This window comes from Euprymna scolopes, chromosome 10, assembly GCF_053919585.1.
Source record: "Euprymna scolopes isolate OS-2025 chromosome 10, ASM5391958v1, whole genome shotgun sequence".
Lineage (NCBI taxonomy): Eukaryota > Metazoa > Mollusca > Cephalopoda > Sepiida > Sepiolidae > Euprymna > Euprymna scolopes.
Genome location: NC_136491.1, coordinates 66,227,236 through 66,255,021, shown reverse-complemented (window position 1 = coordinate 66,255,021; position 27,786 = coordinate 66,227,236). Strand labels below are relative to the sequence as shown.

General features: G+C 33.0%; 1 protein-coding gene across 1 annotated transcript in view; it reads left to right on the top strand.

The window, feature by feature from the left end:
- The window catches only part of LOC145286035 (acyl-CoA 6-desaturase-like), a 150,572-nt gene that overhangs the window by 83,775 nt on the left and 39,011 nt on the right, over positions 1–27,786 (top strand). Inside the window, exons 4-5 of the mRNA XM_080134659.1 lie at positions 14,278–14,424; positions 26,640–26,741. Of these exons, the coding sequence (XP_079990785.1) occupies positions 14,278–14,424; positions 26,640–26,741 (249 nt within the window). The remainder of the gene's footprint in view (positions 1–14,277; positions 14,425–26,639; positions 26,742–27,786) is intronic.

The following is a 27,786-nucleotide window of genomic DNA, read 5'->3' as shown; positions in this document are numbered from 1 at the left end:
CAGGACTACTTTTTCCTTCTTGGTCTTAATGATGACGATGAATGCTCTAAAACTTAACCAGTAAGAAGGTGTGCTAAAGCTACTTAAAAAAAAAAAAAGTTATCTACCACTGATTTCGATCACTCTAAAGAGTTAATATACAATGAGAATTTTTTCAAGTGGGGTGTCATGTTTCCACCTGGCAATGCCGGTTAACAGGTCCTGCTAGTTTTATATAATAAAGAAAATTCCATGAAACAATAACTGATATAATCTTAGTCAATTATGTATTTATTTTTCTAGCCTCCTCATCATGACCTACTGATTTCATGCATATTTTTGTTGCTCAATTATTTGATACTTGTAATGCTACATCACATGTTCTCTCTAAAAATGTTTCCTGGAACCATTCAATGATGTGACGAATAAAAATCCTATCAACACATGCTTTCATTGTAATTAACTTGTTAGCCAGAGTAATTACCTTTTAGCTAAATGTTAACTCATTTTTTTCTTGTAATTTCTCTCCTAATTGAATCTATGATGACAATAATGTGAGTAAATTTCACTAAGTTACAACTGGTGCAGAAAATATAATTAGCAATTTATGTATTTAGTTCTTTTTGAATGAGTAAAAAATATTGAAGATAGAGAATCTGTCATGTTATACGGATGATAGATTGCCCAATGCCATATTAAACGGTTTAATATTATCCGGTTCTAATATATAAGGTGAGTCAGAAGTAATTGGGCAGTCAGTGGCTTATTATAAATTAATGGGTGGCTCTTTAGATTCGTAATGATTTGTGTTACTGGTTGTAGAGCTCTGTGTTAATCAGTTGTTGTGACTGTGGTTACCAATCTGTAGGCTGCGTGTTCAATATTTCTTACAGACTGTTACATTGAAGGTCGGAGGTCATCATTAGCTGGTGAGACACCGCAATAAACAATTAACAATAAAGAGCAAGTTTTGAGTACATTTAAAGAAGATAATGTTAAAAAGGAGAATGTAAGAATTGAGTTACATACATACAAATAAGATGTTTTATTTAACTATGGAATATGAGAACATTAAGAGAGCATTTTTGCATACGTGTGTCTGGATGCTTCATTGTGCATGTGAGAGTTTGTTAAGATAAACACGTGTATTCTTTCTTACCTTGGAAAGGATGTATCTCCATTTTATCTTAAAACGGAGGTGTCGCCTTATCGAGACATGTGTAAACAGTGTGTGTCTACATTGACAGCTAGAGGGGAAAAGGGATAGAGATGGGTATCTAACGGAACAGGAAGTAGAATGCTCTCTGTCGACTAAAACGGGAATCACGACAAGAGCAGGTAACTGGTACATAATTGAAATGCGCATGTGTGTACGACAGACCATAAGCATATTAGTCTGAAAAGCAGCTGCCTATAGATTCTCCCTTAATCGATGGTTTAATATTAGATTATTGTTAGCCAAAGCCATTCATGTGAACATATTGGTCTCAATTTATGAATGAATTTGCCATCATTTTCCTATAAAGTATTCTCCTCACTTGCCTTTTTATCTTTGGGATGTACTGCAAAAACAGTCTACACTAAAAGCCGGGAGATGTTCAGCAACTCTCTAAGGTTCAAGGAATTCCATGCATTAATTAAATGCAGATTTGTGTGCAACTGTTTCTCAGAACTTCTAAATGTATCAAAGAATGTGATCAGCATTTTGAGTATATAATTGTGCTCTACAAAGTTATTTAAAACTTTCATGTACATCTATATATCTATAAAAGTGAAATCGTCTGTCTGTTTGTCTGTGTGTGTACATTTCCCTACCAAACTACTCTGTCAGTTTTCAGTCTACATTCTCGAGATTTGACATAAAGGGTATTGAGATTTGGGAAAATCTTTTTAATCGGTTTTCAGACAGAAATTTGGCTGCCAAGGGGTCAAAGTTCAACGATTTGACCTTTGAAAACTCTACCAAACTCCTCCACCAATTTTGGGTCTAAACACTTGAAATCTTAGATGTAGATTACTTGGATATGGGTCAAACTTTTTTATTTGATTTGAGTCCAAAACAAATGTTAAGGGGTCAAATTGGGATCAAAGTTAAAAAAAAAAATGACCTCTGCAGTCTCTACCAAATTACTCAGCCAATTTTTGGTCTAAACATTTGAAATTTTACATAAAATGTATTCAGACATAGGGCAAGCTTTTTAATCAGATTTTGGCCGAAAATTTGGCTGCCAAGGGTCAAAGTTCAAAAGATTTGACCTTTGCAGTCTCTAGCAAACTACTCAGCCAATTTTGGGTCTAAACATTTGAAATTTTACATAAAGGATATTCAGACATGCAGCAAGCTTTTTAATCAGCTTTTAGGCGAAAATTTGGCTGCCAAGAGGTCAAAGTTGAAAGCGTTTTGACCTTTACAGACTCTACCAAACTCCTCTGCCAATTTTGGATGTAAACACTTGAAAATTTAGATGTAGGTTACCTGGACATGAGTCAAACGTTATATATATACATATACACATAAAGTTATGAACAGTGCATAGGGCCCGAGTAAAGCCGGGCTGAACTGCTAGTGTTATAATACATGTAATAATCTAAATATCAATGAATTTTATTTGAACTAAAATGTTTTGACTTCCTCGATTACTTTAGACTCACTCCATATTTTAATTTAGTTATATGTGTATATATATATATATATATATATATATATATATATGTGATGAAAATAATGGAAATAGTATTCCGACAAAATAGAGAAAATAAAAAGGAACAAACTGTATTATGTGTTCATCAACGTTTCGTCTTTATTTCGAGACTTCCTCTGGAAGTCTCGAAATAAAGACGAAACGTTGATAAACACATAATACGGTTTGTTCCTTTTTATTTTCTCTCTCTCTCTCTCTCTCTATATATATATATAAATATATATATATATATATATATATATATATAATATATATATATATATATATATAATATATATATAAACTAATTCTTAGCAATATACATGTAACATCCAATGAAAAGTAATATCTTATTGCAATGATTTTTGTTTAAAAGAACATGAATTTCCAATGAATATTTTATTTCAAAATTGATAACTTTCAAAATTCCTGTAGGAAAGCAGCTTTTACCTTTTCTAAGAATTTCATAAAATTCACTATTCATAAAAACTATTTAAATATTGAAAAAAAATGTTGACTTTTATTGAAATTGAAAAAAATCCCATTAACAAACATTATTAAAAAAAATATACAAATTTTATTTTTTAGAAAAAGTGCTTTTCATTCATTTAAAACGGTGTTGTAGTTTTCTTGAAGCATTGTGCATAGTGTATAAGAAGTTAAAATCAGTTATAGTGCAATATTGAGTCAAAGATGGTACCTAATATATGGCGAAGATAGATAAAATAACAATACTGATGAATTCTATAATTATTGATTCAAATATTTCCAAACATATTGTTTGGAATCAAAGATGGTAGAGTCTCATTTTTTTTATATTTGAGATAAAACTTCCTTCTCAAAAAAATCTGTTTAGATCTGGAATAAACTGGAATTTATTCATTTGTTGGATTTCATAAGCATCAGTGATTTTGTTGCTTTTCATTGCGTAGTTTTATTGATTTTCATATTGTTGCTTGTGTAACTAAAACCTTAATATTTGTGAGTTTTACACTAAATTATGAATATGTCGTATCAAACCAAAGAAATGCAGTCTCTCTTGATTGTCTTTATATTTTTTGTTAATGCTTTCTGGTGGAACAGTCCCATTTTAGGTATTTCTTTTTTTGGTGCATCTTTTAACCTTTTCATAAAGCTTTGTCCATTCTTATAAATATTGATGCGAGGAGAGAAGTCTATTCCTTATCTGTCCATTATAATGCATTTTCTTTTTTTGCCTTTTCTCTTTTCTGTTTAATTATTTCTACTATTGATAAAGATATCAATACTGATTGCTTACAGGCATTGTTATCATCTTTCTCCTCCTATTGAAACGTCATTTTAGATTTCCGTTCTTATCCTTTTCGTCTTTCTGCACATTTCTCACTTTTTTTCTTTTCATGCAGAGGACATTTAAAAAATCTGACACTTTCTCTTTTTTCTTTGCTGATTCTTTATTTTTTTTTTTTCTCCCACTCTCACACACTGTTGGTTTTGTTTTTTTGTTCATTTTTTTTTGTATGTAATATAATAGACATGTTTTTTATGTACAAAAAATAATTTAAATATAAATAGCCTTATGAAAAGCATAACAGTCTGTAAATTACAAATGTTGGTATGCTTTTTATATTTTTGAGCATTTGTCTTTTTTTGAAAAGTGTCTTTTTTTCATAAAATTTAATACAAAACTTTTCTGAATAACCTGACATCAAATACATTTAAGACTTTTTCACCTAATCATTTTGTTTATTATTTTAACTATGAACAATGCTTATTCTGTCGTGATGTTCTCATATTTATAACTGTTTATTAACTTTACATGAACTTGATGCTTGAATTTGTAAAGAGATTTTTTTTATTATTGTCTTCAGTGTATATGCATTTATGTTCTTATTACTGTTAAGTAAAAGCAATTTGTTCATAGTTAAAGTAAGATCTTTCAGTCTGTAATAATAATAATAAATAAATATATAATTTTACTGGCATCAGCCTTACTGTCTATTTCTCTCTGTACATGTTTTTTAATTTGCATATTGCAGTCGTTATAAACTATTAAGTTTCTTGCATTATCAATTCAGTTCAATATTTCTGTTTTGTTATTTACTGTGGTTCATACTTGCATTTGTTTTTTTATTTTGAAATATACAATCGCAATAGTTCTTTTTATCCTCCCCATATTCTTTTGAATTATACTTTAATTCATGTGATAATTGTTTATTTTCAAATTTTAATAAATTGAAATATTAGTGAGCCATCATAGAACTGATAATTTTACTTATCACAACTACATATTTTTTAATTGGAAAACCTTGAAATGTTCCATGGCTTCAAATATTGTTAATTTTACAATAAACTGTTTTAGATTCTTTTATGTTTAGTTTAGTCAACTGCATGTTCAAATCATGTAATTCCATTTGTGTTCTATTATATAATTCATATAATTGAGAACTTGACAACTACTGTTTACTTGTATTTTACTATTTGTAGATATGATTATCATTAATTATGGAGATACAATATGCATTTTAACAAGATTGGATGGTGGTTAAAATGAAACATCAGATTTTTTAATCAGATTTACTTAGTTTGATATTCTATTGTTAAATGACGTAAATGTTAATAAAGGACAGGCATAACCTTTATGTAGATTTATTGCTGGTTGGAAGATACCTTTTTCTTTGCATTGGAAGAAAAGTTAAAAATAACATTTTCAATATGGAATCAATTAAAAACTGTTACGGTGGTGGTGTTATTAAAAAAAATAAAGTTACTTGTTGATGCTGCGTTTCTTACAGATAGTTGTACAATGACAAATTTGTTATTTAATTATTTTTAATTAAATTAACAATTTAAATGTTTTAATCTTTTTCAAATACATTCTTCGCTGAGATATTCTTTGTTTAATTTTATTTTTGTTTTATAAAAAAAGATTTATTTAAAAAAAAATGAATTTTGTTTCTTTACATTCTAATACATTTCAGTTATTTTATGAATCTAACCAATAATTGCGCCTAATGACCCCCAAATAAAGTTAAAAAAAAAAAAATTCAATGGTGTTTTAAGATTCTGTGGAAATTTGACCCTTATTGAAATTTATTTTAATGTTCTAACTGTTCAAATATCGACTTCTATAGTACACAAACATTGATTTTTATAGAGATTTTAAGCAAATGGCTAAAAAAAATTTATATCTACATTCAAATGTGTGAAATAATCTGCTTTTGTTAATTGGGTTTACCATGAAATTCTATTAAAGTGTTAAGATAAACCTCTTTCAGGACTATTTTTAAAAACTCAAACAAAAGAAAATATAAAAAAAGATAACATGAAAGAATTACATTTTGATCTTAGAATGACAATGTAAAAGAAATCGAATAAACAATTGCGTTTTTTGAATATTTGAATAATATATTTTTGTAACTAACTGAATAATATATTTTTGTAACTAATTGAATAATATATTTTTGTAACTAATTGAATAATATATTTTTGTAACTAATTGAATAATATATTTTTGTAACTAATTGAATAATATATTTTTGTAACTAATTGAATAATATATTTTTGTAACTAATTGAATAATATATTTTTGTAACTAATTGAATAATATATTTTTGTAACTAATTGAATAATATATTTTTGTAACTAATTGAATAATATATTTTTGTAACTAACTGAATAATATATTTTTGTAACTAACTGAATAATTTATTTTTGTAACTAACTGAATAATTTATTTTTGTAACTAATTGAATAATATATTTTTGTAACTAATTGAATAATATATTTTTGTAACTAATTGAATAATATATTTTTGTAACTAATTGAATAATATATTTTTGTAACTAACTGAATAATTTATTTTTGTAACTAACTGAATAATTTATTTTTATAACTAACTGAATAATATATTTTTGTAACTAATTGTCAAATTTGATTATGAACAACAATAATGTGGCACATTTAAAAATCAAATTAGATAAATTCCGAAATAATGGTAAAATGTGAATAATCAGTTCAAATATTTAACAAAATTTGATTTGTATATATTTATGATAGTATTAATGATGCAAGTATGTTTTTAAATAAGTAGTTTAAAAAGGAAGATGTTCAAAGTGGCATAATAAACAAATAATAATATTAATATATAATAAATATAAAACATAAGAATTAATGTAGATAGAATGTTTATTTGATTCTTTATTCTAAAAGTAATCCCCTTTCTGTAAAGTGTCCAAGAGAAGGTAGTGTTGTTTATACGTGCACATTTATCCACTACAAATACACATATCACAAGCAGTCTACCTTGTTGCAGCAGTCCCATAGTCTAGCGCTATAGGTTCAGTCTTGATGGTTGCTGTTCTGTCCAAAGACATCCTTTAATTCAATGTATTACATGACATGCCTTCTCATAATATCACAAAATGTTTGAGTTGTGGTCACTTTCCAAAACGTTCTTGAATATTTTGAACAGACTTCTTGATAGTTTTACACTATAATGTGGTGGTCAATTTTCATATCAGTTTTTATCAACCTCCATCATTATACTGATGCTACCAAATCAGGCTGTTTAAAGATATTGGCTTCCTGAAACAAAACGCACCTAACATTGATGCTTTTTGTTTTTCTACTTCTTTTTGCAAAACTTAATTCTGCAAATCCAAAAACAAAAACAACCCTTCCCTCTTCCCAGTCCATCTTTCTCTTTCTACCCGCCCTCACTTCCTGACTGGTTTCTTAATTTAAAATATACCAAACATTAATACTATAACCCTTTTCCCTCTCCCATTCCAGAAGTCATTCATGTTCTGCAGGGCAGGGAACAAAAACGACAAAATCCACTATAAAACAACCAAACACTACAACCTAGCGATTGAAAATACAAAGAGATTGAAGAATAAAAACGTTGGGGATGTTCAAACACAGACAGAAAAGGAATCATGATAGAAAATATTATCAACAACAACCTATGCATATATAATAACAAAAAAAAGCTTTATTCACTCCGCTACAAACTCGTATTCAGCAATTGACCTCTCTATAAGTGATCCTAGTATCTTTATGGATTATAACTGGACAGTGCAGGAGGACACCTGTGGAAGTGATCACTTCTCAATAACATTAAAACACTTTGGTCCTGAAATAGCCTCAAAAATTTCTCGCTGGAGCCTTAAAAAAGCTAACTGGAATAAATTCAAATTATTATGCAAGCATAAACTCCTACCTGAAAAACATGAGAAAGACCTTATCACTTACTTTACAGATACCATCATCTCAGTAGCTGAGGAATACATACTAAAAACAAAATCATCAACTAATCAGCCCTGGTTTAATAATGATTGCAAAAAGGTTATCAGGCTACGACGTGCTGCATCAAGAAAATTTTACAACCAACCATTCAGAATTTAAACAGCTTTAAAATATGCAGAGCTAAAGCCAAACAATAAAAAAGCCAAATGGGAATCATGGAAGAACTTTGTGTCCAAAATCAACAATAACACCAAAGATAAAACCATATGGAATATGATACGGAAGATATCAGGAAAAAACACTGTCCCCCCCCCCCAATTACCTTTGTATAAACAATAACAAAATAACCAAAAAAAAAAAAAAAGAACATGGCAAACATGCTTGCAGATACTATTGCAAATAATTCATCATCCATAAATTACAATAAAAAATTCCAGATTATTAAACAGGAATCGGAAAAAAACAAAGTGATAATGAGAAAGAATACACCAAACCTTTTACCATTTATGAACTAAAGGATTCATTTAAAAAAGCCAATAACACGGTCGAGAGACCAAGTGAGATAACATATGAATTCCTAAAACTACCAGTTGAACCAAGTATTTACTTTCCATTCTTAATGGCATCTGGATCAATGGCAATCTTCCAGCTATATTGAAACAAGCCACAGTCATTACATACCAAAACCAGAAAAGGATGCATCTGACCCCTCCAATTATTGTCCCATAACACTAACAGTGTGTGCAAGACAATGGAGAGAATGGTAAACACTAAACTAATTCGGCTTCTTGAAATTAATAAAATAATAACCAACTTTCAATGTGACTTCTGAAAACATCAGAGCACTACAGATCTCTTAATACAATTGGAAACTTTTATTAGAAATGCATTTATACAAAATAAAAACGACTGCTATTTTCTTTGATTTTGAAAAGGCCTACGATATCATATGGAGGTATGATATCATGAAAGATCTCAAAGAAGCTCAACTAAAAGGAAGATTACCTGTCTTCATCAACAACTTCAACAACAATAGACTATTTAATGCTAGTGTAGGAACATGCTTCTAGGACATCAAGGAACAGAAAACAGGAGTCCCACAGGGAAGTATTTTGTCTATAACATTATTTAATCTAAAAATTACAATATCATTGGATGCATAAACCAAGATGCGGATTGTTCACTATATGTCAATGATTTTCTAATTGTGTTCAGCTCAAGGCATATCCATATAATTGAACGTCAACTTCAACAATACATTGACAAATAAAAAAATGGAGAAAATGGATTCAAATTTTCCATTAACAAAACAAAATTCATGGACTTTTATTAGCTTAGAAAACTATACCCAGATCCTCTTTTAAAACTGGATGATACCCAGATTCCTGTTGTAGATGAATTCTTAGGGCTAATATTAGACAAGACTTCATCCCTCACATCAAACACCTAAAAAACATAAATGTTACAAAACTCTCCAGCTAATGTGAGTCATTGCCCACACAGATTGGGGAGCGGACAGACAAACTTTATTAAAGTTATATAGATCACTAGGGCAATCAAAACTAGATTATGGCAGCTTCATTTATGGTGCCACCAGAAAGTCATAAATAAGGATATTAGACACCGTTCAACATCAGAGCCTCAGGTTTGTATTGGAAGCTTTCTGAACTTCCCCCATCGATAGTTTCTATACAGAAGCCAACGAACCTCCATTATCAATTCTACACAACAATCTAGTTTTACAATGCTTAACCAAAATTCTCTCTTGCCATACAATCCTACCTACAACTGTATTACAGATTACTCTCTATATGACAGACAAAAATCACAACCAACAAATCCAGCCCATAATTGCATCTTTAATCCCAAATACAAAACCTATTTGACCAAAAAGTAAAAACTATGAAACCTTTTGGTCTCCATATGAAACCACTAGTGGAAGTTGCAGGTGTCACAATCACCAACATCCATGATGTCAACCAACTAAGCTTTCCACCCTGGCTACTAAAACAGCTTGAAATTATCCTTGAACTAAACAAGCTCCTAAAAAATCAAACTCATCCAGTAAGTTATTAAGAAAAACTCCTTAACATTCAGGAAAAATACCTAAACTATCAACATATCTACACGAATGGTTCCAAAGACAGCAGCAGAACTGGATGCAGAGTAGTATCCAATAATATTAGTTTACAGAAGTGACTACCAGACTATGCTTCAATTTTTAATGCCGAAGCCACAACTATAGACCTGGCTCTAGACCTCATTACTGACCTCACCCACAACAAATTTATAATTTTTTCAGACTTCCTAAAAGTACTCGAATCCTTAAAGAACCAAAATTTAAATAACCCGCTTCTCATCAACCTATTACAAAGAATGCAAATTCTGCTGGATCTAGGCAATGAAAAAGCTGACATAGCTGCCAAAAATGCATTAAAACTCAATATAAGCAATAAAAAAATTTCACACTCTGACTACAAACAACTAATTAATAATTTCATTATGAAGAAATGGCAAGAACAATGGAATGTCAAAATAACAAACTTTCAAAATCAAACAATAGAAGAATGATTATCAGATTTCAGAAAATCACACAGAGAGGAAGTGGTTTTGTCCTGCATTCACATAGGACACATGCACATAACCCACTCCTTCCTGCTAAAAAAAGAAGACCCTCCAAGAACCCTTTATGATAAAACACTTTCTTTTCGATTGTGACAATCTCACACACATATCCGCCAAAATTATTACAATGTCAACAATATGAAAGAACTATTTAAAAAAATAAATTCTAATAAAATACTAACATTTCTGAAAAAAGTAAATTTATACAAAAGAATATAACTTTAATTCAATCCAACTTTACCAAAAAAAAACCCCAAAAAAACCCACATCACCTAATGATCCAAAAAGACTGACTAAAAGGTAAAATATCTAAATCACAGCAAAAAAAAAATCCAAATTACGGAACTCGGCAAAAAAAAAAAAAAGAAAAAAAAAGGTTGATATGCTGTATAACCAAACCAAATCCATCACATAACGTGGGCCTTCGTTCTACCCAAGCTATCTGCATCTTTAACTTTCATATCCACTGGTGCGGTATTTTGGGTTGATATGCTTCTGCTTCAACAAAACAAACCCCCACATGTTTGTGCCTTATGAAGCTGCGAAGACAGGTGTGGAGTTCGCTGCTCGATCTTGTGCAGTTGGCATGATTAGCTCATGCCAAATACAAAGAATTCATGTACAGAGTAGACATTCAGGTATCAAGAGAACACTGTATTTTGCGAGGTGTGTGGACCCGGCATTGACAAGGGCAAATGTCAGACAGATCATCAAGCACTGTGAGGCATGCCAGTCTATCGATCCTGCACCTGAGCAATGGCAGAAGGGGTGATTGGAGGTTGAGCATGTGTGGCAACAAGTAGCGATGGATATTACCCATTACAGTGGTAAGCCCTTTCTAACCCTTATCGACTGTGGACCCACTCGTTTTGCGGTGTGGCGGCAAATGACCAGGCAGGACTCAGCGAATGTTGTCTGCCAACTGTCATCTATCTTTTCTGAGCGAGGTGCGCCAGAAAAGATATTGACGGACAACGATGCTGCTTTTTGTAGCCACCAAGTTCGGCAGTTGTTGAATGAGTGGGGTGTCCGACTACGACTGCGATGTGCTCATGTGCCATCAGGGAATGGCATTGTTGAGAGGAGCCATCGCAGCATCAAGAGAATTGCTGCCAGAAAGCAATGCACCATTATGGAGGCCACATATTGGTATAACATCACACCAAAGGATGGGAAGACACTAACAACAGCACCGGCCAATGCCATACACACATACCGTGTTAGAATAAAGGGCATTGACACTGTCCAGCCAATCGACGAGGAGAATCATGACAAATGCAAGGTAGGGGATCCAGTTTGGGTAAGACCCCCTGGAAACCGGTGCACCACCAAGTTCAAGCGAGGACGAATATCTGGAGTGGTCAGCCAGCAGTCGGTCCTTGTTGATGGAACCCCACGCCATGTGCGCGATCTTCGCCCAGCTAGTGAAGTACATCCCACAACTACAGAGAGCGATGAATCATCAGATGATGAGCTGCTGATAAGTGAGGTCACTGAGCAAGAGAGTGGTAGTTGTAGTTCGTCTGATCAGGCAGGATCAGAACCAGAACCAGAAACACAACCAGAACCAGAACCTGAATCTGAGATTGTAAATACCACCCTTCGCAGAAGCCAGCGAACTAAGAGGCCACCCCTGGAGTGCACTCTATGTGATCATCAGATCAGGGGGGAGTGTAGTACTTACCAACAAAACAAATGCCCATGTGTTTGTGCCTTGTGTAGGCATGCGCGACAACAAAACTTGGGTTTTTATAAGCGGAAGTCTCGAGGTTGTTAGGAATCTCCGGGCGCATGCGCAAGAGGAGGGATTGAGAGAGTGGTATAAAAGGCAGGTCGAGTGAGAAGGTTGTTGTTGTTGTCATTGGACATTACAGTGATGCATGCGTTAGCAGTTGATTAAGAAGTTGTTTTTTTTTTTGTGTCAAGTCGTGCACCTCGGTGAAGGTCATATAAGTTGTGCACCTCGGTGAAGGTGAAGGTCATACAGGGTTTAGACTCTGTTGAATTGTCTGGCATCTTGGGGCACAATTTTTCTCGCCATGGGTAATATATTCCACCATATACCAGAATTTAAGAGTATGCCACTATCATTAAATTTGGTTTTCCAGACCATATCAATGGTTATATCATCAAATCTGCATGTATGTGTGTGGAAGCTATTGATATCTGACTTATTCAGTGATAAACATAGTCACATCCCATGTATCTATGATAGCTGTTCCATGCATTCAAGACACGCTAATTGAATGGAGATTGTGTGATGGGTCTCTCAGCCACATTGAATTTTTGCAGTCTTACTGTATGTCTAGTTGAGCCATTTTTTTTTTTTTTTTTTTAGATGAAACCACCACTTTAGAACACCATGCATGTTAAATCCTCTTTATCAGAATCTATTATTTTCCATAAGGGTAAACAAGATATTATCTTTATTAAATGGGACAATCTACACAAATCTTTCCATTGTCACTGGATGCCACATTTTGTTATAAAGTTGGCAGAGGTAACAGGCCAAGATGTTTTGCAACACTGATATTACTTGGGGCACCTCTTTTCTAACTCAACTCTAATTATTTTTGTAAAACACATCCTTTATTTGTACCTGTTCTTCTGTGATACCCTGACTTCTGTTTCTCATTGATACTAGGCATTCATCTGGGCATTCTATAATTCCACATCTAGAGCACTGGAACATATCTATGTCAGTTGATTCTTTCTGTGTTAGTTGGTCCATGGAAATGTATCTAAATTCTGCACGGGCTTCAGAACAAACTCAGACAACTGGCCTGATTATATATACATATTTATCTGCTATTGGTGTGCACATGTGCAGGTTAATCCAATCTGACAGATAGTTTATGCTGTTGCAGTAACCTAGTGTTATTCTTCACTTCATTCACTTAATAGTAAGAAATAGTAATCACCTGGTGCAAGGTATTAAAGAATTTGGTGGGTGTTGCATATTTTTTTAGTAAATATTTAGTCTATTGTGCAATGTGAAGATTATACTGCAAAAATATCTCCTGGGAAATTATTCCTTGGCTGCCTTATTCTCCATATCATGCATCAAGAGATTTTTGTTTAGAGGATTACAAGATCATTTAAATGATTACGATTTACTCCAAGCTTTTCAAGTTGAAAACGAGATAGTTAGATTTTAAATTTAAAAATAAAGCAATTAATTTTATGAATATCTAATAAGGCTTATTAAAAAGAGGTTCTAGGAAAGAATTGTGACTACATTAACAATTCTATAAATCTAATATTCTGTTTCCTTTCTTTTATTAGACTTTACAAAATTGACAGAATTTTTATAACTTTCAACTAAAAATTCAAGCTATTCTCAAGATTCTCATTTTCCCCAGATATAATTGAAATGAGATGAACAAGAATGTTGTAGAATAATAGCATAATTTAAATTGCATTCGTTTATACTAAGTCTTTTCCCTTTTCTCAATTATATAATTTGAAATGTTTTTATTTTTATTTACAATTATTTTTTTTTTCCAGGGGTTATTTGAACCAAGCTATTGCATAATTATATAATTTGAAATGTTTTATTTTTATTTACAATTATTCTTTTTTTTTCCAGGGATTATTTGAACCAAGCTATTGCTTAATTATATAATTTGAAATGTTTTATTTTTATTTACAATTATTCTTTTTTTTTTTTTTCCAGGGATTATTTGAACCAAGCTATTGCTTAATTATATAATTTGAAATGTTTTATTTTTATTTACAATTCTTCTTTTTTTTTTTTTTCCAGGGATTATTTGAACCAAGCTATTGCTTCTTCTTCTTGAACCTTTTACATGTCCTTTTGCTTGAAGTCTTAGCATATCTCACCCTTCGATATTTTGGAGCAGGATGGCTACCCTACATCATTTCTGTTATGCTATACTCCGTTGTGCAAGTAAGTGAAATGCTTTTATCTCTAAGTGGCAAATGAAAACCTGAATAGAATTATAATTCATTAATTTGCAAAAACGTTTTTAGTTTTAGGTTTAAAAAATTTTTAAACAAATGTTTTAAGTATTAACAAATATTAACAAGTCTTTCTAAATTTCGATTTTGTTAAATTTCTCCCGCAAACCATCCATTTTTGTCTAAAATATAGTAATAAGTGCATAACCAATATGTGATCCAATGACAAAATTATATACATTTCAGAAACTCATTTTTTATAGTTTCAAAGATATTTATGTTTATATAAAAATATTTCACTGAGACATCTAGACAAGATGATTTGTGATTTTTTTTCAAGCCAGTTATCATATATAAAAAATAGCATTTGAAATTTTATGTCTATTACGTCTGTAATGCAGTTGAGAAAGGTACCAATTTTACCGCCTGCAAAATCAAAGACAAGATGATTGCTAGAATCAAACTGGTATTCAGGTGTTTCTCCAAAGACACTGTGTAGGCCATTGTGAAAGCTTACAGCACCTTCTTTGATTGAGTTATATTTAGCAAAAGATCCTCTAAGAGATGCTTTTTAAATTTTGTAAATTGTGAATACTATACTGACCAATGTATGACTTTCATTTCCAGAAAATGTCTAATTTATCTCAGACACCTCATAGAAAGGAATGCTTCTGATCCTGATTTGATTCTTGCTGTTCTCAAATAGTGTACATCTGAACTATCTTCTATCCTCTAGAAATTATTCAATCTCTGTTTGTATCGGTCCTGTTTTCCTTGTTGGAAGAAGTCCTCTGTTGTCTCTATCTTTAAAAATGCTGGTAATCTGTCTGGCCCAACTAAATATTGTCCTGTTAGTCTTTTCTATTATTAGCAAAGATTTTAAAAGGTGTGTCAACAGCAGGCTTGTTCATTTTCTGGAAAATCTAGGTCTCTTTCGTGGTTTTCATCCAATAGCTGATCTATTAACTGTTTTAACTGAACACATCTCTTGGATTATGAATGATTCAAACAAGGGTAGGGTCATCATTTTGAAGGCATTCGACAGAGGGTAGCATCTTAGTTTTCCACACAAACTTCAAAGTTATAGTATTGGTGGTAAAGTTCTTGACATTGTTAGGTCTTTTCTTTCTGAACAAAGCTTGTGAGTAACTCATGATGGAGTATCTTCATCTTTTTTTTTCCCTATCAATTCCGGTGTTCCTCAGGGCTCTATTCTAGGTCCAACACTATTTCTTCTCTATATAAATGACCTTCCTGGGAAAATTATTCACAAAATAAACATTTATACTGATGACACCACCCTCTATTCTGGTATTGTTTCTTTCTCAGCTTTTTCGGATCATGTGAAATATGCAGTTAATCTAGAAGTTGATCTGGGTTCAGTTATGGATTAGGGTAACAAATGGCTTGTTTCACTTAATCCTGTTAAGATTCAGCTATTATTTTTCAATCGCAGTCTCTTTTCTTCCTGAAGTTCTTATGGATGGCTCTGCTCTCGATAAGAAATGAACTCTAAAACTTTTTGGTCTTTTTTTCTTGGATTTCATATGTTAAATCTATTACTTGGTTCTCTCTATCACTCTAAACACTTTCTTACACCTCAAACTATTCTCTATCTCGGCAAATCTATCAGACCATGTATGGAGCATTGTTGTCATATTTGGACTGATGAATCTGTGTCCCATTTGAAGGTTCTTGATAAATTGCAAAAACATATCTGTAATTTTATTGCCCCCTCCATTTCATCTTCACTGCAACCGTTCTTTCACAGATGTTGCTAGTCTTAGTTATTTCTACAAATACTATTATGGCCTGTGTTTCTCAGAATTGTCTGATCTGTTCCCTGCTTTGTTTCAGCTCATTTGACTTGTTAGTCTAGAGACTCCCATCAATTCAATGTTTTAATACCTCAATTTAATACATCACTGCAAAGTTGTGGAACTCTCTTTCTGCTCATTGTTTTCCTTCTACGCACAGCCTTAGTCTTTTCAAGATTAACGTCAATAAGCATCTCTTGTTCTGTGCAATACTTGTCTGACTTCCGGATTCAAATGCACCATACATCAAAGTTTTTGTCACTTTATCTCTTTGCAAAGCTTAATCACGTTTTACAACCCCCCCCCCCATCCCCCTTTTCTTTCTTTTACCCCCACCTTTTCTGACCCAGTCAGTAAGGTATCAGAATATGCTGACTACCCCCCTACAGAGAGTAAAAGTCCCTCAATGGGGCCACTTGTTGGCCGTGGGTAGTGACCTGTGATGTTTTGGGACGGGATCTAGACCTTAACCTAGGTACAAAGAGGACATGACCCTGCAACACACCACTTTGGCCCTTACCTGGGCTAGATGGGCAGTCGGAGAGGCCCGATCTGATCAATTAGCTAGTCATGTCAAGCCCTAATTCAGAAGACAAAATCAACATCCGCATAAACACACAAGTATCACAAAAAAATATTCCCCTAACTACTGAATTAGAAGGCGGTGACTCTAGGGTCAATTGGTTTGAAGAAATGGGTATATGACATTGTTGTACTCCCCTGACTTATTATTTTCTTTGTAGCAAAACAAGACGGGAGAACAAGTGCTCGTATAAGTATACCACCCCTGTATCTCTTTCCTACAAGGACTGATGGGTTTCCCTCCTTGTATTCCCTATTAAATTTGAATTCCACGGCAGATGGAGAGCATGGGCGATGAAATTGAAAAAAAATAAAAACATTCATAGGAACAAAATAACCAACGGACCTCACACAAAGTTTGATTTGGACAATGAAAATAGGGAAAACTTCCCAAGATTCATTATTCTGGAAACAGTAAATAACATCCCATTGAGAAAACTATCTTCACTTTTAATACAAAGGATAATTTCTACAAAAATAACACCCAAAGCAGTTAAAAATTTACGAAATGGGACATTCAAGTGGAAGTAGAAAAAAAAAGATATGCTGATGTTCTACTAAAAATGGAAAAATTCCATGACAAAATATTAAAATCTATCCGCATGGAAAACTGAATACATCAATTCGAAACAAAGAACTATTCAGTTGTTCAATTGACGAAATAAAAATAGTACTAAAATCCCAAGGCTTAATTGACATAAAAAAAAATTATCCTTTAAAAAGAATGGAAACATTATACTAACAAACACCTACGCCATTACCTTTATTACACCAAAAGCCCCAAAAGAAATAAGAATTGGTTATTCAATTGAAAAAGTAGAACTATTTATATCAAACTCTCTAAAATGCCAGAAATTTGGGCATCATGAGGATGTATGTTACAACCGACCAACGTGTGGTAGATGTGCTAAAAAAACCTGACCATAACACAAATGAATGCACAAACAGATGCAAATGTTGTACCACCTATCCTATGCAAGGACCTGCGATATATAGATAAAAAGAAAAAGAAATTATAATGGGAAAACAAAAACAAAACATTTCATTCCCTGAAGCAAGGAAAATTGTAGATAGATATATAGGAGATAAAAGTTATGCACAAATTACCCAAAAAAAGAAATCACAGAAAAAAGTGATAAATATGATATACTCATTGAAAAATTAATGAAACTGGGCCCAAATGATTGACAAAAATTAATAACCAAAATAAAACCTACAATCACATAACCATGAACACCTACCTGAAATAAACCAAAACAAAGATCAATCAAATCAAAACAGAAAAAAGCAATAGCATCAAAAGAAACAAAAATAGAATCTCTACAAATCCCTAGCGCATCTGGAAACAAAGAATCACTTTAAAAAAATGACAGAATTAATATAAAACTACTCAATATACAACTACATAAACAAAACATCAAACAGCCACTAGTGGATTATCATTACTCATAAATAATAATATTCCATACGGTGCAGTAAACTTAAAAACAAACATGCAAGCCGTCGCAGTAACCACAACACTACACAAAGCAATAATCCTTTGCTCACTTTATATACTACCAAATGAAACAATAGATGGAATAGAACTGAATGATCTAATCCAATAACTACCAAAACCTTTTTTTTTCTTTTTTGGTGGGCGACTTTAATAGTTAACCAACTATGGGGCAGTAAAAGAACAACAACAAAATCATTCCAAAACGCATGCCAACATAGATTAATACCCAAAGTAAATACTAACTCGGAACATATTACCTATTTCAGCAATACACTACTTTCCATTGCAGAAGAGGACATACCAAAAAGCTCTACTTCCTCAAAATATAACAAACCCTGGTTCAATAAAGAATGCAAAAAGCTATAAGAATAAGGCATGCTAATTTAAGACAATTCACCCCCCCCCCCCAAAAAAAAAAAAAAAATTTTGGACATATACAAAAACAGCAGAGCATAAACACAGAAAACTATCAAAGAATTAAGATGGAACACATGGAAAAACTATGTATCAAAAATAAATAAAAACACTAAAACCAAAAATGTCTGGGAGATGGGCAGGAAAATATCAGGGAAGAACAAGAACCCAAACACCTAATATGCAACAACATGAAGATCACCAACAACGAAAACATTGCAAACAAACTAGCAGAACAATTTTCTATAAATTTATCAAAAAAACAAAATTAAATAATTTCGAATTATAAAACAAAACAAAGAAAAGAAAAAAATTAACTTCAAATAAAAAAATGAAGAAAACTATAACCAACCATTCAATAGTACAAAATTAAAAGAAGCAATACACAAATCTCATGATACAGCAGTTGACTCTGATAAAATCTATTATCAATTTCTTAAAAAAAAATACCACCCCCATCTCTGGATGACCTACTATAAATATATAATGAAATATAGATAAATAACAGTATCCCAAAAAACTGGAAGCAGGCTATAGTGATCTCAATACCCAAACTAAAAAATGATCCAATAAACTACTGACCCATTGCCTTCAATGGAAGAATGGTTAACGAAAGATTAACTTGGTTCTTCGAAAAACAAAAACCTGATTACAGAACATCAGTCCGGTTTCAGGAAAAGAAGCCCCATTGACCACTTAAGAAGTGTTGTATTGTGTTTCGTATGGATACAAAACTTTCCAATAGCACTCTCCCTGACGAAGCGCTAGCTCTGTATACTACTCCAGTAGTGTCTGCCATTTTACTTTATAATGTTGACGTTGGGCCCGACGTATCGTTCTTTTGTGCTAATAAAAACCTTATTTAAAGGGTATACAGTATTTGTTTTACTTACAACAATTTTATTAGCACAAAAGGGTAAAAAAAGAAATAAAAGATTTTAAAAATGGATCGTGCCCTGAGGCCTTCTCGATTGGACGTAAACCCTAATTCATCTAATGCCGAGCAAGAATTTAAGCACTGGCTTTCTACGTTCAAATATTTTTAGCGGCACTACCCCAGGAAAATCTCAACAAGTTGTCAGTCCTGATAAATTTTATTTCACCGGATATTTTCGAATATGTCAGTGATTGCGGAAATTATGAAGAAGCCTGTCTCAAACTGGAGAAACTCTTTATCAAACCAAAAAACGAGATATACACACGGCACCTACTCGCCACGAGGCATCAGCAACCGGGAGAAAGTCTGGACGAGTATCTTTGTGACTTACGAGTCCTTAGCAAGGACTGCAATTTTAGGGATGTCAGCGCGGCGATATACGCTAATTAATTGATTCGGGATGCCTTTATTGCTGGAATTCAGTCCCATATCATTTGCCAGCGTTTGTTGGAAAATAAAACGCTCGACCTGGACACTATGTTTGACCAGGCCTGAGCGCTGGACAATGCAATGAAGAATATGGAATCGTATTCACCAGCACAATACCGGGAACCAACCGTTGCAGCACTTGGGAAGGAAGAGACATCGGACTTGGGTTCTAATCAAATAAATCTAAGTGCTGCTAAATCAGAAATTAAATGTTGGAACTGTGAAATTTATAAACACCCAAAATCATGATGTCCAGCAAAATCGAGTGTTTGTCATCGATGTAAACGGATCGGGCATTTTGCAAAATGCTGCAAATCAAATACTACTCAATCAACTTCTACCTCGGTCCTTTATCCAACCTTAGCCTCTATAAGTTCGAGTTCGGCAGTTTCATCGTCCCTACAGAGATCCACCGTAGAAATCCACATTTTGGGTCGGCCATTAAGAGCACTAATGGACAGTGGTAGCTCTGACAGCTTTATTCATACCTAAGTAGCTGAGGATCTGGATTTAAAAATAACAGATTCAGACTTGAGAGTTTCGATGGCATCATCTGACCTTTCATCCAAAGTGGTAGGTGCTTGTTTTCCTAACATACTTTTTAACAAACGTATGTATCCCAACCTGAAACTGTCAGTTTTAAATAACCTTTGTTGTGATGTGATTCTCGGACTGGATTTTCAAAGTAAACATGAAAGCGTTACCTTCAAGTATGGTGGGAGTTCAACTCCTATTGAAATTTGTGCACTCGCTGTGGCTTCGGTGGAACCGCCTGAACATTTTGCTAATATAAATAAGAACTGCAAACCGGTTGCCACAAAGTCTAGATGTTATAGCTCAAGTGATAGCAAGTTCATTGACTCGGAAGTTAAGCGCCTTTTAAAGTAGGGGATTATCGAAACCTCAAACTCCCCCTCGAGGGCACAAGTGGTCGTGATTAAATCCGATAATCAGAAAAAGAGAATGGTTATTGATTATTCTGAGACTGTGAATAAGTGCACAAGCCTTGACGCCTACTCCCTGCTCCGGCTGGATGACGTAGTGAATAAGGTTGCTCAGTATAATGTATTCAGCACAATCGACCTGAAAAATGCGTATCATCAGATCCCCATCAATGAGAATGACAAATCCTTCACTGCTTTTGAAGCTAACTCCGGTTTGTATCAGTTCACCCAAATACCCTTTGGGGTTACAAACGGAGTTGCTTGTTTTCAGCGAATTATCAATGAAATTATTAGTTCTGAGGACTTACATGGCACCTTTGGATACCTGGACAATATTTTCATCTGTGGAAAGGATCAGGAGTAACACGATGAGAATCTGGCGAAATTTAAATGTAGCAGAAAAACGGAAAATTATGTACAATAAAGAAAAGTGTGTGTTTTCTGTGAATGAACTGAGCTCCATGGGTTATATCATTGGCCCCAACGGTCAAATTAAACCCGACCCCGAGAGATTGAAGCCTTTAAAAGAACTCCCTTATCCAACTGACGGCAAATCACTCAAGTGGTCCCTGGGGTTTTTCTCGTATTATTCAAAGTGGATCCATAGGTATTCTGATAAGATTCAGCCTCTTATTAAGACCAATTTATTTCCCTTTAATCAGGAAGCTCGAAATGCATTTGACAGTCTAAAGCTAGATATTGAATCAGCTGTAATAAAAACGATAGTCTCCAACTCAAGGGGAGCATTCTCGTTGATAATGCTCCCCTTGAGTTGGAGACTGATGCCTCTGACTGTGCTCTTTCTGGAGTCCTCAACCAAAATTACCTCTTGGGGAAGCACTTCAAACTTATTACTGATCAGAAATCAGTAAAATTTGTTTACGACCAAAATCACCATAGTCGAATAAAAAACGATGAATTGCTCCGTTTGAGCTTTCATGCTTCAATTTCGACATTATCTATCGCCCTGGTGAGAATAATCTTGTAGCTGACGCATTGACATGTGCTTCTTGCGCTACTGTGAATAGTAGCAACAACCTCCTCAATTTGCATCCATCCTTGTGCCATCCTGGGATTACAAGGATGATGGTCTTCATAAGGAGTAGACACCTCCCTTACTCTCTTGAGGATATTCAACAGATGACAAAGACTGTATTGTTTGCAACAAGTGCAAACCAAGATTTTTCCGTCCTGTTGATGGGCATTTAATCAAATCAACTCAACCTTTCGAGAGGTTGAACCTCGACTTTAAATTAGTTGATGAATACAGCCGCTTCCCATTTGTATACCCTTGCAAAAACACAAGTACCCAGAGTGTACTGCAATCTTGCTCCCATATCTTTTCTATATTTGGCATGCCCAGCCAAGTTCATTCACATAACAGGAGTTGTTGAATGCTGAGTACAAGTATTATATGCACGGCAAAGTGATCTCCACCAGCTACAGCACTCCATATCACACACAGGGGAATGGTCAAGTGGAACGAATGAATGGAACAGTGTGGAAAACTATTTCATTAGCATTGGAAGACAAAGGTTTGCGGACTGAACACTGGGAAGAAGTTTTAGTAGACTCCCTCCATTCCATTCGGTCTTTAATATCCACAGCCACAAATGAGACACCTCATGAGCGCCTGTTTAAACACCCAAGAAGATCAGTGTCCGGGATAGCGGTACCGTCTTGGATGACCGAATCTGGTTTTATTTTAATGCAGAGACACAACCGGTTAACTAAATATGAACCTCTGGTTGATAAGATTGAACTTCTAGATGCTAACCCCCATTATGCCTTTGTCCGATCTAACAAGGGTAGGCAGATGACTGTATCTACATGTGACTTGGCCCCGTTAAAAAACTTCCAATTCACCGATCACCCACATGACTCGGAAAACTGGAATGATACACCAGCAGATCAGCAAGGAAAATTCACCCCTGCCAGTAGAACCACCTGTTTTGCGATGGTCAGAACGTAGTAGAAGACCAGCAAATAATTTGAATTTGTGATTCTAGAGTTTAGTGAATCTTGATTAAATTTATTTTGCGCATCAGAACTATTAAATTGCACTCCTTGTGCTGGCTGAATTAGTGAGTTTTAACATTGCGAACCTGAACTATTAAACTACATTCCTTGCATTGGTTGTGATCAACCCACCTTCATACACTAATACTTGAATGAACTTTCCACCCACGGCAGAAACTTTCTAATTTAATGGCGGGGAGAATGTTGTATTGTGTTTCGTATGGATACGAAACTTCCCAATAGCATTCTCCCTGACGAAGCGCTAACTCTGTATACTACTCCAGTAGTGTCCTCCATGTTACTTTATAGTGTTGACGTTGGACCTGATGCATCATTCTTTTGTGCTAATAAAAACCTTATTTAAAGTGTATACAGTATTTGTTTTACTTACAACAAGAAGACTTGAAACAAGTATAAGGGAGCCATTTGCCAAGGAAGAACACCTAATCGCATTTTTTTTGACATCGATAAAGTATGTAACATGTAACACTACTTGAAAGTACAGTATCAAAAGAAACCTGCACAAACTAGGACTTAAAAGCAGAATGCCAGGATTTGTCAGCAGCTTTTTTAATGATACTTTCAAGTACAGATGAACAACATACTTTCAGTCCAAAAAAACTAAGTATACCAACAGCTGAACGCAAATTCCAACTAATGATAAATTCATATAGCTATAGAAAATGGATTCAAATTTTCAGAAGAAAAAACAAAATGCATTTCTGGTTTCATGCCTCGTCGTGAGCAACTTCGATTTAAAAAAATTCCAAATTGATACAAAGTGAACTTAGTGAATTCAAGACCCATTGATTTTTTTTTATTATGGAAAAAATGCGCTAAGTTTTTGTTATACGTATTAATAGGTTTGCACAATAATTGTTACATTTTAGACTAGAATTAATCTTAATAAAATTTTTGTTTTTTGTATAAGCAGATATGGTTTTCTTTTATTTCTAGGGTTCATTACATCATTTGTAATTGTGTAATGTACTATTACTGGCATATGTGCCATAGATTATGATTATTAGATAGTGAAAAGAAACTTGAAAGGGAAGAATATCAATAATGATTGGCAAGATAATACAAAAGACAGAATGAAAACATCATTCTTATTACTTTCCTACTTTTACTATTTTGACTTTGAGTGAATTCCAAGAATTCGGCTAAGCAGTTCATCACACAGAAAAGAAATACCATAAGGATAGATCAGGGGAACATGTTGGTCAGCTCCTTTTATATATACATACTAGCATGGTTGCTTGGGTTCGCATGAAGTTCCGTTTGAAACACCCCTGTATACTAATCATTTTCATCATGGGCAACGTGGATACCCCTCAACAAAAATAAAAGAACGGATGAAAACATGTAAATGTAATTGCCCCCAAAAAAGGAGAAGTATGTGATACCCTCTCCACCAGATATTTTGGCAGAAGGGCTACAAAGAGAAAAAACTATTCTCTGGATATTGAGCACTGGAAAGACCCTCCACCTAAAAAAATAATTGAAAATATATCATTACAACTTTTGTTTCAATAAAAATAGCAGCGAATGCCCGTGCGATCACAAAAAAAAAAGAAAAAAAAGATCTACCAAAAATTAATTCCAAAAACAATTAAATGAAAATTTTCACCATGTAACCCCCCCCCCCCAATGAATTTGTCATATGTTGGGGTTCGTTCTGTTTATAAAATTGTTAGGTGAAAGTACAGAATAATCTCATAAAAATTAATCAAATTATTTTATGTTTCAAATGTAATTCCCGCCCTCCCTCACCACAAAGAAAACAAAAAAATTGTATTTGTCATGTTTCGCTTCTCCCCCCACCCCTCGATCGCCAAATTTGAAAAAATGATAGAGATGACATGACTGGTTGAATGCTTTTGGGCCAAAAAGTGGGTACCCATTTTACGTAAAATTTATATAGAAAAGTTATCCCCCACAATAAAATGTTAATTTTTTTTTTTTTTTAATTTCTTCTTTCATATTATTTATAAAGACTGCTTAAACATAATAGGCCCCCAAAAAGCAGGTCTTTATTTTTTTTTTAGGGGTTAAACGACGCTGGGTCACGTTATAAAAATTGACTATTTTTGATTTAGGATATTAAATAAATTATAAAGAAAATCTGTTTTGCAGGCAATTAAACACACTTGCTATGGTATAATTATTATAATAAATCTTGGGCAACACCGATTAAATTTTATAAAAAAAAAAAGAAAAGGATGATGGATTTTGCTCACATGGAAAATTGGCCCTGTGTCTGACTAACTCTGCTCTCGTGGGGATGCAAGTAAATAAGGACACCCTCGAAAATTCCTTTAAAATTACCACTTTCATAGGTTTTGGGGGGTGCTAAACATGAAAATAACGTTTAAAATTACAGCAAATGTGCATTTCTTCATAGCCTATAAACTACTTGCTGGAATTTTTAACGTTAGTGGTAATTTTAAAAGATTGTCCTAGGGTGGAAAGGAAGCCCCCCCCCCCCAAATGGTGCCCACAAAGTGGGTGCTCATTTTACATTAAATTATTATAGAAAAATGATCCCCCACTTTTTGAAACTAACATTTTTTTTCATATCTTGGAAACTACTCGTTTGCCGTAATTTTAAACGTTATTTTCGTTTTCAGTGCTCCTGAAAATCTATAAAAGTGGTAAATTTAAAGGAATTTTCGAGGGTGGGGTGATTCTTCATATTTACCTTTTTCTCTAACATATAAAAAAGGTTACTTAAAAATTAAGAATAAGCGAAAAAAAATTTTGTCCGAATTAAAAATAATAATTCAGCTTAGAAAAATATTTCGAAATGAAAACAAATCTATTATTTAATAATTTAAAAAAATTTTTCAATTAAACTCTCACAGTTATTTCCCCTTTCGTTTCTGGTTTGAAAATGAAACGATTACAGATTTCGGATAAAATAAGTTAAATCAAATATAAATTGAAATTTAAATAAACTAAATAATTAAAAAAAATTTAATTAGTACAGTTAAAACAAAGCTATTATGTCGAATAAGTAATATCATCAAGCTAATTATTTAAATAGATTTAATTTAATGTGATATACTAATGACCCTACTTCAATCAATGTAGATGTGGTTTGAAGAATGCTATATATAGAAATTACGTATAATGTAATATCTCCGTTGACAGAAGTATCCTATCATGGGCATTAATGTTTCTTGACCAGGAGAGATGTACACACATATGGCCTTTATATTTCTTTGGTCATTGGGAGTTGTACACACAGACACACACACACACAAATGCTACTACTTTATATATATAGATATATATTATAAAAGGTATAAAAAGGAAAGTAAAACTTGAGAGATAATTACGCAGATTAAATTATTTTCCAGAGTTGGTATTTTGTGTAATTTTTTCCTAAATCCCTAAATAAACAACTTCAGTTATTAAAATTGTTGCAGAGTGCCATTATAACCTTGAATTCCACAATGAAATAAATTTGTGTTGATTTATGTAGAAAGGATAAACATTTTCGTTTTTTTTATTTTGCATATTTATATTATTTTCTTTTGAGTGCATTTGTTTCTGTTTCAGGCTCAAACTGGATGGATACAACATGACTTTGGCCATTTGTCAGTGTTTAAATTTTCAAAATGGGACCATTTCTTGCATTTTTTTACAATGGGTTTCATTAAAGTAAGATTTTAACATTTTTACAACTGTCAATTTTTTTCTATTTTCTCTTTCATTATTTCTCTGTTTATTTACCTTTTAACATTCGCTCTCCTCTTCAATACTTTTATTTGTTAAAAAATAGTTTAATAATATAAAAACATTTCTTTTCAATATTCTTCAGGTATTTTCTAAATTTTTAAGTTTTAAAGTATAGGTTTTAAGACAAAACCTTAACTAGTTTGTACATGTATAAATTAGCTCAAATATGTCTTAATGTGTAGTTGAATAAAATTTGAACTCATATGGAATGTTGTAGTGTGATAACATTCTTCATACAATAATGAACTAAACATAAAACGAACTATAAATTGTATTTATTGAAGAGCCAGAATAAAGATATGTAATTTATTTCCTAACATTATATTCAAATGTATTTATTTCATTCTGTGTATGGTATAACAGTTTGATGATGAGGAATTTTGTATTAACCTATTAACAACATTATATATAAGGTGAAAAAATCACTAAGTTTAAAAGAATTATGAAGTTTAATGTTGGAAGTTTAAAACTTCTAAACTTCATAATTTTTTTTTAAACTTAGAAAGAAAGAAAAACAATGTAATCAAGATATAGAAAGACTCAAAAAAAAAAGAAAACTTTAAAAACAGGAAAAATCTTTTACAAAGACTTTTTGAAAAAATCTTGAGGTAGTGACCAAGGTAACTGAATTCTTTTTCTTGGAATCTGTAAAAACAAAAAAAAGACAACTATTTTGTTCTCAAGGGGAAACTAAACTGTAAGTACAACTATTTTTTTTATTTAGTGCAAACTACTGGGAAACTAATTACTGTTTGAATTATAAGATCTCAATGTGGACAATTGTAAATGTCTAGTGCTTGCAGAGAGACTTGCATTGGGTCGAAATGCAGAAATCAGAAAATGTGTTCTAATAAAATTAGAAAATGAACCAAGTTTAACTTTACAAACAGAAGACTGTCAGAAGATAGAAATCAGTAAAAAAAATTCTAAAGACATCAAATCTGACATGTTGCATACAAAAAAGGTA